This window comes from Haliotis rufescens, unplaced genomic scaffold (genome assembly GCF_023055435.1).
Source record: "Haliotis rufescens isolate VD_foot unplaced genomic scaffold, xgHalRufe1.0.p SCAF_3, whole genome shotgun sequence".
Lineage (NCBI taxonomy): Eukaryota > Metazoa > Mollusca > Gastropoda > Lepetellida > Haliotidae > Haliotis > Haliotis rufescens.
In genome coordinates this window covers 60,332,727-60,346,774 of record NW_025964001.1, presented here as the reverse complement: position 1 = coordinate 60,346,774, position 14,048 = coordinate 60,332,727, and the positions used below count along the sequence as shown (strand labels likewise).

The window sequence follows — 14,048 nt, the reverse complement described above, 5'->3', positions numbered from 1 at the left end:
TATACTGAACACACTCACATCATAACCATCAACCACAGTATGCAGGTATACTGAACACACTCACATCATAACCATCAACCACAGTATGCAGGTATACTGAACACACTCACATCATAACCATCAACCACAGTATGCAGGTATACTGAACACACTCACATCATAACCATCAACCACAGTATGCAGGTATACTGAACACACTCACATCATAACCATCAACCACAGTATGCAGGTATACTGAACACACTCACATCATAACCATCAACCACAGTATGCAGGTATACTGAACACACTCACATCATAACCATCAACCATAGTATGCAGGTATACTGAACACACTCACATCATAACCATCAACCACAGTATGCAGGTATACTGAACACACTCACATCATAACCATCAACCACAGTATGCAGGTATACTGAACACACTCACATCATAACCATCAACCACAGTATGCAGGTATACTGAACACACTCACATCATAACCATCAACCACAGTATGCAGGTATACTGAACACACTCACATCATAACCATCAACCACAGTATGCAGGTATACTGAACACACTCACATCATAACCATCAACCACAGTATGCAGGTATACTGAACACACTCACATCATAACCATCAACCACAGTATGCAGGTATACTGAACACACTCACATCATAACCATCAACCACAGTATGCAGGTACACTGAACACAAACCTCAGGAAAATGTTTGGGGATATTTTTATGAATTTGTGTGCTCAGTCTTTACTTCCAAAACATATCCTCAAAATATTCATGACATCTACCTTTTTTGTATATTTATTTTAAGCATATACTGTATTCGACGTAATAAGCGCCCAGGGCGCTCTCAAAATTAGAAATAGGGGGCTCTTATTAGAATATAATTTTGGTGAGATTAAAAACGAGGTTGAAAGATTGTAAATTTTGTGGTTTAAGCTGACAGCCTGAAATGATATAAAAGAAGAATCTGTGTGTATTATACACGATAGATATATTTTCGAGAGATTTAATTGCCCATAATTAAGGGTGCAAATAACACACGGGTGCGTATTATACATGAATAAATAAGTCTTGTGTACATTGATCAATGGGAAAGGGTGCTAGTTGGGATTGTTCACTAGCCAATATATTAGCAAATATCGCCATGGGTGCTTATTAGAGCGGGGCGCTTATTACGTCTAATACGGTATATGTATACAGCACTGGAAAAATCTTTTTCAGATATTTGAATTGTCTTTTTAAGTATATTTTATGGGGGAAAACATCTGTGTATTGTTACAAGACATGGTATGCCATTGTGGATGCATTGTTGCATGTGATGCCCCATCATCTGTGTTGAGACCACCTTAGTGGTCCAGTGGTCTATGCCTGGATGGTAGAAGGTCAGGAGTTTGATCCCTAGCCACGTCATACCAAAAGACGTAAAATGATGGTACTTATTGTTACCCTGCCTGGCGCCCGGCATTAAGCGGATAACACAAGGAATTGTCAGCTTGTGGCAGTATACTGTGTCAGTGTGGTTTTACTTGTTAAACTGCGGCATGGTATATCAGTGGGCTAGCACTAGGGCTGGGATGGGTAACTCGGGTACTCGGGTCGGGTGGGTAGTGAGTAGGACCAGGGTACCCACAGGACTACCCGTACCCGTGGTAAGTCACATGATATATTGTTTAGTGACAAAAGGTATCTAAAACTCTATGTTGAAAACTACAAGTCACTAATGTTCTGACTAAATACTTCTGACTTTTATATGTTTGAATAAACATAAAACCTCAGTCAACTTCAGTGTATACACCAGGGCCCACTTGCACAAAGCAATCTTAGCGCTAAGACTGTTGTAAACCTATGCTGAAGTATGGGAGTTACGATCATCTTAGCGCTAAGATCGCTTTGTGCAAGTGGGCCCAGGTCGTTTCATACATGTATCTAAACACATTTTACCAGATCTATGGTCAAACTTTTCCCAATCGAACAGTTTTCACCTACCTACAGCGAGTACCCGGGTAGGGTAAGGTAACAGGGGGACTTGTCCCAGCCCTAGCTAGCACTGTAAAACCGACATTAGTCTGGACTAGTACAAGCAGCCACACACACACACACACACACACGTCGCTATTTAAGTGCAATAATCTTGATCGTGACGTTAAACCCAATTTCACCTCACCTCACCCACCTCACCCACCTCTGTGTTGAGGCTCGTGAGCATGCTCTGTATCCTTGTATTCTTGTATTACAGTCATCGCAGTATGGGTGTTGCCACGATGGAGTCACCAATGCTCAAGGTATGCATCAGTCATTACAAGAGTCTGTTAATAATGTTCAAATGCGCCAGAGTAGAAAATCTACTTCTATACATAAAATAAGATTTACAAGTTTAATCTATACTAGTGAAAAAAAGTAACTATGCTTCAAATAAAGTAGTATTAATGTTATGTTTTTGACAATAATAATGTAATATTTGGTCATTCGTCTGATCATTGTTTTATCGTAAGAAATTCATCAACAAAACCTATACCTGGTAACAGGACACACAGCGACATGACCGTATTGAGGGGTGGTGTAGCAACTCAATTGACAATGTCAATATCGGAAGCGACATGACCGTATTGAGGGGTGGTGTAAGAACTCAATTAACAATGTCAATATCGGAAGCGACATGACAGTATTGAGGGGTGGTGTAACAACTCAATTAATAATGTCAATATCGGATGTGACCACCATTTGCTTCTAAACAGGCAAGGCAGTGGAGACACCAGATGATTGAAACATAAGTGTTTTATTCAACACCTGATAGCGAAACAATCATTGTGTGCTGTTCACATTAAAGAAACACGTGTGTGATGCTCCCAACAAACACACAAACATCCATATTGTGCGCTGTGCATGAACATGTATGTGCAAATTGTGAATCACGACCTACGAGTCGAGATGTCTTTATGAATACATATTGAAAGATGCATTATTTAAATTTAAATAGATATATTTTTATTGCACTTATATGAAGCACAGTTACTTTCTTTCTGTAAATATGCAATGCCTTATATACGGAAGCCTTTTAGGGCCATTTATTTATATATTTTTTTCGATACCATCTTGAAATTAAGTTAGATAAGTTGAAATTTCAAGATACTATCTTGAAATTTCAACTTAGTATCTTGAAATTTCAAGATACAGAAGTTGATACTATCTTGAAATTTCAACTTAGTATCGAAAAAAATTAAAAAAACAAATGGCCCTAAGAGGCTTTCGTACTTATGACTTGAACTATGTGTAAGAGTGTTGACACTGTGTGTGCGCAGGACCCAAAATGTATGGCTGTGAAGTAGGGTCGGGCAGAGAGCCTTGCGAGAACACACAATATGGCTGCTGCTCTGATGGCGTTACTGCGGCGACAGGATACAACCAGGAGGGCTGTGACGAGGATGTCATCATTGGGGTGGAAACTACCAAGGTCTCTGCAGGTTCGTGTTACCATTTCTTTCACTTGTTCATGAACAGGTAGACCACCTCCGTGGTCTACTGGTAGAGCGCCCGCCCGGAGAGCGGAAGGTCCGGGGTTCGATCCCCAGCCGCGTCATACCAAAAGACGTTAAAAGATGGTACTTGTTGTTACCCGGTCTGGCGCTCGGCATTAAGGGGCTAAAACAAGGACTGTCCGGCTCGGAGTCAGTATACTGTGTCTGAGTGGGATATTCATGTTAAACTGTGGCATGGTATCTAAGTGCTAGCACTATAAATCGGCATCAGTCCGGACTAGTACAAGCAGCCACACACACACACACATACATGCACGTCGCTATATAAGTGCAATAATCTTGGACACAGTGCATGGGTACCCAGTAAGATGAGATGGTTACGTGTCGGTTAACCATCTAGCGTCTTACAGGCAGCTTGTATACTCCCTAGGGAGCTGAGAAATAAAATCAAGTACAGTAAACCACATTTATAACGAACACGCTTATAACGAAATGACATTTATCCATTTATTATTTTTATGATTTTATACAATGATGACGCTCGGATTTTTCAGGTAACCTTGACCCTTGTTCACAAGACAAAGACTCAAATCGGTGCAAGGACTTTGTGGTCAAGTGGTACTGGGACAGAGAGATTAAGCGCTGTGATAGATTCTGGTTTGGTGGCTGTGACGGCAACATGAACCGGTTTGACAGTGAGGAAGAGTGTCTGGGACGCTGCAAGAACTCGGCTGGCAAAACCAGCTCGGTTGATGTGAACAAGTGTCAGCAGCCCAGAGCCAAGGGGTCGTGTCTCGCGGAGCTCACACGCTGGTACTTCGACACGTACAGTCAGCGCTGCATGGCCTTCCTCTACGGAGGCTGCCAGGGTAATGACAACAACTTTTTGTCGGAGAGGGAATGCCAAAGACAGTGTGGGGGCAGAGTTGCTACTCCTGCACCAACATTTGCACCTCCGACAACGACCACGGAGAGCCCAGGAGTGAAGCCAGAAAAGAGCTCAAGTGAGTGATGCATAGATTGGAGTGACTAGTTTGAAAACACTTGGACCATGTATGACATAGCGATGTTGACCAACTGATTATTTAGATGTTTTATTTATTGTCAGACCTAACGGAGAATGAAAATCTGATGTTTCTAATGTGGTCAGCTCTTTCACCCATCAATTTGAATGTTATGCAAAGGCACCCTTTATTTTTTGGCTGTACTGATTATTGGCCAAAAATTCAAAAATTGGTAGGTTGAAATAATTATAAAAATATATATCCAATTTCAAATGTTTTTGATTTCCTCAAAATGAGGAATTAATTATAGTAATTTAAATTATAGTATTTAGACAGTAATTGATTTTTTTAACATTTTAATTATTTCTTGTCTATGGAATGAAATTCCCATTGCATTTCATATTTATAATTTTGTTTTCACTTCAAATTTTTGGAGTTGGTGGATTCTTAAACTAGGTTTGAAAAAATGTCTGGCCTATGTTTCTTGTACTTAAAACCTCAGAGACGGTTATGTTTTGGTGGAAAGCATAACCAGGCACAGAGGTGCACCAAGAGTTGACTGATAATGAACTAAGTACATACAATCTTTGCTGCAGACTGAACATGAACTTCATGTATATATTGCTGCTTTTGTGACAGTGCTGATGACTGGTCAGGACTATGTGAAAGTTGGACGCCACATCCGTGTCAAGTGTGATGCCACAACAATGAGCTCTGGCTCCTCCCGTATCATCGAGTGGTTCAAGGATGGAAACCGTATCAACACCGACACCGGTTCCTCGCGTATGGGCATCACTCTGTCCTTGAATGGCTACCTGATGGTCAGCGAGATGACCATTAAGAATGCAGACAAGTCTGACTCAGGGATGTACTACTGTCGTAGTCTGCCAGATGGCGACGTCAAAAGCATGGCAGTCAAAGTTGTAGATGGTTGGTATTCCTTACTCTATTAGATCTAGATTGTGTGTTTTTGATTGTCTGGGAATATTTCCTGTTAACTTTGCTTGTTGGATCTCAAGGCTTAATTAGCTCCCTGAACCAAAAGTATAATCTTCAAAAATTGCAAAAGTAATTCTAATTCAATTTTAGACATGATCACCACAACAGTACTAGGTTCAAATTTTGTGGCTCGATGGTAGCGCCACCAGTGTCTGTTATGAATTATGTCTCTTCTGCAGTTGCATTCGTGACCAATTCGTGTTATTCCGGGACAAGCCGAATAGCAACTCGTGCCCCTCTCATGGCCGGGTTCCGTCTTAGTGCAAACGGGCATACCTAAAACAATTGTCAACTCGTTGCGTAATGGTTCACATATATTTCCCCATATCTTATATATATTTCAGATGCAAGTTAAATCTCACCGGGGTGTGCAGAATTATACAGTATGATTGAACACATTTAACTGTGTCTTGGGTATATTTTTAGATGCAAGACATATGTAAATTTAAAAGTTATTTGTGAGGGATTCTTTGACGAGTACTTGAAATCATACGCGCATTCTGATTGGTTTGTCGTATTTTGGCACATTACATTCATCGATAGGGGGACGAGTCTTCTTGCAGGTTGCGGAAAGGGGCCAGTGGTGACGAATGCTGCAGTTGACCGAAATCTGCACGGCAGTCGTACTTGTTAGTACAGCCAAAATGTAACTCCATAATTCCTGCCTAGTTCGGCAAGGGGGAAACTGGACTTTTATGGTCAGTTAACTCCCTTGCCTCGGGAATATGCTCATTGGCTGTCAGCACTATGGTTGGGACGAGTCCAAACTTACTACCTGGGTACCCAACACCCTATTACCCGTGTACCCACTGTAGGTCTCAGGAGATGTCTCAAAATGTCCGATTGGGAACATTTTAGCATAGCCCTGGCAAAACATATTTAGATACGTGTATTAAACAATCTGGTCATGCATACACTGAAGTTGACTTAAGTTATATCTTTATTCAACCATATGAAAAATCAGAAGGAATGGGTGTATAGTCAGAAAGAAATGCGAACACTAGTGACTTGTAGTGTAACCATAGAATTCTAGATAATTTTTGTCATTCAACAATATATCACGTGACTAACCACGGGTCCCGGTAGTCCTGTGGGTACTCGGGTCCTACTCAGTATCCACCCGACCCGGGTACCCGAGTTACCCATCCCAGCCCTAGTGAGCACCATATTCTGTCACATGCGTGTCACAAACATAGTGCACAGGTATGACCTTCCTCACTGTGGGTTAACTGACACATCATGATAGTACTGACATAACATTCAAAGCGTTGTTAGACCCAACTAGCTTACTTAAATGGCAGAATTGTTTTCCCACTGCCGGTTTGTTACATGCAGTGTTGGCTATCACATGTGGACAACTTAAGCAATCTATTTCCAGCCTCGTTTGGTGTGACTGCATCTCCGAGGACGACTTCAACCACTCCCTACCCTGAAGAATACTTCACCACTCAAGCCCCAAGGCCATCACAACCAAGAGGTAGGACAATGCATTTATCTTCCAGAACTGTCTTCTACAGGCAATGACACTTGGGGGGTGAGATCATGCAATATCTCCTGAGAGATATCACAACAGTGAAATTGCAGCTATCGACCAATTATACCATCGTGCCCTATCGACCCATTATACCATCGTGCCCTATCGACCTGTTGTACAATTGTGCCCTATTGACCCATTATACCATCGTGCTCTATCGACCCGTTGTACCATCGTGCCCTATTGACCTGTTGTACCAAGGTTCCCTATCAACTCGTTGTACCAACGTGCCCTATCGACCCATTGTACCATCATGCCCTATCAACACGTTGTACCATCGTGCCCTATCGACCCATTGTACCATCATGCCCTATCAACTCGTACCACCGTGCCCTATCGACCCATTGTACCATCATGCCCTATCAACCCATTGTACCATCATGCCCTATCGACCCATTGTACCATCATGCCCTATTGACCCATTGAACCATCATGCCCTATTGACCCATTGAACCATCATGCCCTATTGACCTGTTGTACCACCATGCCCTATTGACCCATTGTTCCATCGTGCCCTATCGACCTGTTGTACAATTGTGCCCTATCGATCCATTGTACCATCATGCCCTATCAACCCGTTGTACCATCGTACCCTCTCGACCCATTATACCGTCATGCCCTATCGACCCATTGTACCATCGTGCCCTATCGACCCGTTGTACCATCATGCTCTATTGACCTGTTGTACCACCGTGCCCTATCGACCCATTATACTGTCATGCCCTATCGACCCGTTGTACCATCGTGCCCTATCGATCCGTTGTACCATCGTGCCCTATCGATCCGTTGTACCATCATGCTCTATTGACCCATTGTACCACCGTGCCCTTTGACCCGTTGTACCCTGCTGTGCTCTGATGCTGCTTTCTCTGCGCTAGATGTGTGCATCCAGGAGGCAAAGGCCGGCCAGTGCTATGCCAGCATACCCAAGTGGTACTACGACTACAGCAGTGGTGTGTGTCGGGAGTTTTCATACGGCGGCTGTAACGGCAATGAAAATAACTTCAACACCAAGGAGGAATGTGACACGTTTTGCAGACCACAAGGTAAACTATGCACCTTTCTAGACAGCATTGTCTGTGCTCAGCAACCAACCAAAATACCGTACACGGCGATATTTGCTAATATATTGGCTCGTGAACAATCCCAATTAGCCTCCTTTCCGATTGATCAACGTACACAATACTTATTTATTCGCGTATAATACAAACTCTTGTGTTATATGCACCCTCAATAATGGGCAATTAAATTCTGGAACAATATATCTCTCGTATATAAACATTTCAGGCTGTCAGCATAAACCACAAAATATATCTTTCAACTCTGTTTTTTCCGACAAAATAATATTCTAATAAGAGCCCCATATTTCTAATTTTGAGAGCGCCCTGGGTGCTTATTACGCCGAATATGGTAGGCCACACTAACATCTGCTAAAGTCCTGTCTAAATGTTCAGTGAACATCCTCATTAAATGTCTGATGTCAGTGATGTTACTGAAATATTGTAGAGGCCATTCTGGATACAGGACCTTGACTTATAGATTGGAGGGGGCACGGGTGGCCCAGTCGTCTAAGGCGCCTCGATTCACTGTGCAGAGTTGCGTCCCTTGGGCACGCCAGAAACCTATGATTGTGGGTTCGAATCCCCGTTCACCCTGATTATGTTTCTAGGCTTGTCAGGACCATACCCATGCTCGTGGGTTTCACCGAAGTGGTAAACGTCTGAGACCTGCATCACTTCGGGCTTTCCTCCCACATTAAGCTGACACACCGTGATATAACTGGAATACTGTTAAAAGCGGCGTAAAACCCAACTCACTCACTCACTACAGATTGGACAATATCGGCATAATGTGTTGTAATTCAGTTCCTAAGTGACATAAACTAAAATTACATTTTTTATTTCAATTTTTATCTATTGAACCTTTTGTCCTATTTTCAGAAATCTGTATACTGCCCTACGAGACAGGACCGTGCAGAGCACTGATTGCGAGATGGGCCTACGACAGTACCTCTAACGAGTGTCAGGAATTCAATTACGGTGGCTGTTCGGGCAACCCCAATAACTTTGAATCTAAAGAGAGCTGTGAGCGTAGATGCAGGTCCCGCAGCCCGGACCGCAGCATGAGCGGCGACGTCTGCAGCCTCCCCCGTGCAGGAGGCACCTGTGACGGCTACGACATCCTGTGGTACTATGACACCAGCAGGTCAAGGTGTAACAGGTTCATCTACACCGGCTGTGCTGGCAATGGCAACAGGTTTGGGTCTGAGGCAGAATGCCAGGCCGCCTGTGAGGGACATCCTGGAACACTGGCCCCGGTTGTACTCACAACCACTACAACTCCGGCACCCAGAGTCAAAGGTAAAGTAACCCTTCTGTAGATCTTTACTGCATATGGTGTTGGGCAATTTGGTTAGAGCATTTTGAAATTTGATATAATTTTTTATATTTTGCAATACCGTATTCGACGTAATTAGCGCCCCGCTCTAATAAGCACCCACGGCAATATTTGCTTATATATTGGCAAGTGAACAATCCCAATTAGCACCCCTTCCGATTGATCAATGTACACGCGTGTGTTATATACACCCTAAATTATGGGCATTAATTTCAGGAACAATATATCTGTCGTATATAAACAGTTCAGGCTTTCAGCATAAACCACGAAATTTATCTTTCAACTCTGATTTTTCCACCAAAATAATATTCTCATAAGAGCCCCCTATTTATATTTTTGAGAGCGCCCTGGGCGCTTATTACGTCAAATATGGTATTTCTACCAATTTTGTACAACAGTGTGTCAGCCATGGTAGTGATATAGGTAAGGAAGGGGGAAACCCTGTCCCAGCCACTTCAAAAGGAAGCATGGTATATGATGCCTTGCTCACAGTGAAAAAATAGCAGCCCCCATCAGTTTTCTCAAATGAGGGGAGGCACGGGTGGCCCAGTCGTCTAAGGCGCTGCGATTCGCTGTGCAGAGTTGTGTCCCTTGGGCACGCCAGAAACCTATGATTGTGGGTTAGAATCCCGGTTCACCCCAATTGTTTCTAGGTTTGTCAGCACCATAAATGTCTGAGACCTGCATCACTTCGGGCTTTCCTCCCACATTGAGCTGACACGCTGGATATAACTGGAACACTGTTAAAAGCGGCGTTAAACCCAACTCACTCACTCATATGACGATATCAGCATAATGACTACAAAATTAAGGGTTGTCTTTAAGAAACTAATTACTTGTAACAATCAGTTGCTGAACACCATCTCCATGTGCTACGTCATGTTATCACCTTGCAATGATCAGAAGGCTTGTGATGTATCATCAGATATCTTCAGTTTGTGTCACTGACCTTGTAAGGTCATAGTTGCATAGGGATGTGTACATATCACACTTCCTGATATCTTAACTTGACCAAAATAATGAATAAGTATGGAAGTAGTATGGAATCGTTCTCAGCAGACTTGAGTACTTGAGGTTTCATTCACATGGTCTCACTGTATTCTTGCCTTTAGATATTTAGGCCCGACATTCAGTAGCTTAACCAATCTCATTAAAATCAGACCTCAGTTCTCGCTACCGCTAAACAAAGATCTGAAAACATCCCATTAAGGGTCACGTCAGAACGACCTTTCATCCGACCAATCAGTGCGTCGCTTACCAGATTATGGAATTGACAGTCGGAATGTGATTTCTAATCATGCAATCTCGAAAACTTTAACATGGGTTATTCCGAACGATAGTTACGGGTTTAACGACTTTAATCCTTACAATCTAGACCATCGATTAGCCATTCCAGAAAGTTTTCTCGTTCAGGTTTCAAATTTGTAATCAAGAATTTGTCAACAAATTTCAAAGCATAGTCGCCAATTTGAAATTTGTGCCGTAAAGCACGAGAAAGCTGCCTTCTGATTGGTCATTCCAATGGTCGGTCAAAATTCGCGCAAGGTTGGTCTGACATGACCCGTAATGGGATGTCCTCGGATCTTTGTTTAGCGATTGTGAGAACTAAGATCTGATTTTAATGAGATTGTAGCGTAACATCATAAAAGATATGAAATGCTGTATTAATATCCCTGTCATTGTTTCTCTAGTGTCAGCTCTGTGTGACCAACGACCAGATAGCGCTCGCTGTGACAATAGTAACGATCCCTCAGATTATGAAATCAAGTGGTACTATGATTCTGAGAGAGGTGTATGCACTCGCTTTTATTATGGTGGGTGTGGCGGAAATGAAAACCGCTTTGACAATCGACCAGACTGCCAGTCTCGGTGTGTCTATGGAAGGCAAGGTATATCCTGCATGGTTAGACACCTATATCCTGACTTACTCTGTGTCCTCACGTATATAGTCGGACCTCAAACCTGTGCCTTACTAGACTAGTCCCCCTTACAGTGTCTTACAGTGTCTTACAGTGTCTTCCTTCACTTGTCACATGACTCCCTCGGTAGGAGAATATTTGTTAGCAGATAGCTGTAGCCTAGTTTGTCCTGCATCTCCTCACAGATTTATTGAGAAGTTTTTAGTTTGGAATTTTGATTTTGATGCATGGTTGTTTCTTGCTGAAAGTTCACAGTACAAGAGTATAGAATTGATTAATGGTAACCATGGTAACATCAACAAATGTAACTAAAGATGTTGGATGATGTTTCAAAGTATCTATTGTCCATAACAGAGGGTCCTGATGGGGGAGGTCAGTAGTCAGTTAACTTTGGGGCCTTTAGCCATTTTTGTAGTGTCATACTTATATACTACTCAAAAGACGTTAAGGATCACCCGATTCTTTCATGATGGTAAAGTTAATCTGTCATGACATGAGAGATTAACTATAGTAATATGAAAGAATCAGGTGATCCTTAACTTCTTTTGAGTAGTATCCAACTTTTACAAGATTGTTAGCACGAATACAATATACATTAAAGTTAACACTAAGCTGGATTTTTAATGGCTTTTATGTTAATCTTTTACGACAAAAATGTGTTTATGATAGTTTTGTTTTTTTACACTAAACATCTTTACACTACCCCATCCGGACCCTCATAAGAATTTCTTTCATATTACATCCCTTCATCTTTATGTGATGTCTCCATGTAAACATTCTCATATACAGCCCCAGTGTGTTCTAGTCTGGAATAATGTACTTTTCTCTGTCTATTGCTCTACTTGAGTCTACTATTTAAAGGATTTTGTACAGTGCATGTTATCACACATGTAAGATATATATTGGAGACAATGCCAGGTAAGCTCTATGCAGGATGTGCCTGGCTACAGAACAGGTTGATGAAGCTGTGGCATCCATGTTCTGTGCATCCAGTACGTCTACCCACTGTCAGCATGATGGGATGTACTGATAACAGCATGAATAGTAGAAGTCTGCTTTAAGTACAGAGTCATCGTTTAACACTCTCCAATCTCATTAAAATCAGATCTCAGTTCTCGCTTCCACTAACCAAAGATCTGAGGACATCCCATTACTGGTCACGTCAGAACGACCTTTCGCGAAATTTGACCGACCACTGAAACGAATAACAAGAAGTCGTTATCAGCCAATGAGAATGCAGCTGTCTCGAGCTTTACAGCACTTGTTGAAACCTGGCGACTTTCATTTCAGACTACGCTTGAAAAATATGTTGACACAGTTCTTGATTAAAATTTTGAAAACTGAACAAACGAAAATTTTGTAATGTCTAATATATGGTTGCGATTGTATAGTAGTGCTTACAATTTGTCGTACTGTCCAACGCCTCCTTCATTCAAATCCCGCGGAAGCGAGAGATAGATGATAATTTTGATGGAATCAGTTGTATGGGTCGTAACTGTCGTTTGGAATACCCCGTGTTAATGTTTTCGAGGTTGCATGATTAGAAAATCTGACTGTCACTCTCATGATCTGGTAGGTGACGCTTTGATTGGTCAGATGAAAGGTCGTTCTGACATGCCCCGTAATGGGATGTCCTCAGATCTTTGTTTAGCGACAGTGAGAACTAAGATCTGATGTTTATGAGATTGAACACTCTCACACTGATCACAGAACAGCCACCTGGGAAGCCTTTATTCTAATCTTTATGTCCTTTGTGACTAACCAAGTCTTTTCAAAAGGCAGATATAGAACTACCCAAAAGAAATTAAAGAACTACCGATTCTTTCATATTACTCTAGCCATGACAGATTAACCATAGTAATATGAGAGAATCGGGTGTTCTTTAACTTCTTTTGAGTAGCATATAGGGATATCAGCCAAGACATAATATTATCCTCTGACACAGCAGACCGAAACTCAATGAAAATTATTCTGATAGATGAAATGACAAAATAATTACAGGTATCAGTACTGTTTATGTTTTGTGTTTTTACACTGTTGCTTTCACTTTAAGTCAGCATACTTATTATCGTTAATATATTCTCATAGCAAAATATATGGATCAGTTTTAAACACTGGTAAATTGAACATATATATGCGGAGTATGACTACCGCCAGTTGATTGAGAAGGGAGCTTAGTACTTGTCCTAATTCAATGTTCAAGATGGACCTACAAATATAATAATCAACAACTTTTTATCAATGATTTTCCCTGTGGAGTTTCCAGTTTAACCAGTTAGGTTTGTTGTTTGAGGTAACTTAATTGGTTTGAGGAGTGGTCAGGTAGCCTAGTGGTTAAAGCATTCGCTCGTCACGCCGAAGACCGGGTTTGATTCCCGATATGGGTACAATGTGTGAAGCCCATTTCTGGTGTCCCCCGCCGTGATATTGCTGGAATATTGCTAAAAACGGCGTAAAACCATACTCACTCACTCTCTTATGTGATCACACTCGATGACTTGGTTGATTGCATATTACACCGCATTGTCATGGAACATAACCTGATATCACTCACTGGATTGTGTCTACTTTTCTGGCCATTGTGAGAAAGTGGAAATATTGCTGAGTGCAGTGTTCAAACAATATTCATTCATTATCAATAAGATATGAAATCTGTGTATAACTGTACATTACCTGTGCGCTAGCCGTGTAGCTGGTGTGTAAGTGTCG

General features: G+C 41.8%; 1 protein-coding gene across 1 annotated transcript in view; it reads left to right on the top strand.

Annotated features, from left to right (window-relative positions):
- Positions 1 to 14,048, top strand: part of LOC124132412 (papilin-like) — a 48,505-nt gene that overhangs the window by 26,041 nt on the left and 8,416 nt on the right. Inside the window, exons 12-19 of the mRNA XM_048403468.1 lie at positions 2,247 to 2,292; positions 3,310 to 3,471; positions 4,041 to 4,490; positions 5,130 to 5,420; positions 6,868 to 6,966; positions 7,902 to 8,069; positions 8,964 to 9,383; positions 11,112 to 11,309. Coding sequence (XP_048259425.1) covers positions 2,247 to 2,292; positions 3,310 to 3,471; positions 4,041 to 4,490; positions 5,130 to 5,420; positions 6,868 to 6,966; positions 7,902 to 8,069; positions 8,964 to 9,383; positions 11,112 to 11,309 — 1,834 coding nt within the window. The remainder of the gene's footprint in view (positions 1 to 2,246; positions 2,293 to 3,309; positions 3,472 to 4,040; positions 4,491 to 5,129; positions 5,421 to 6,867; positions 6,967 to 7,901; positions 8,070 to 8,963; positions 9,384 to 11,111; positions 11,310 to 14,048) is intronic.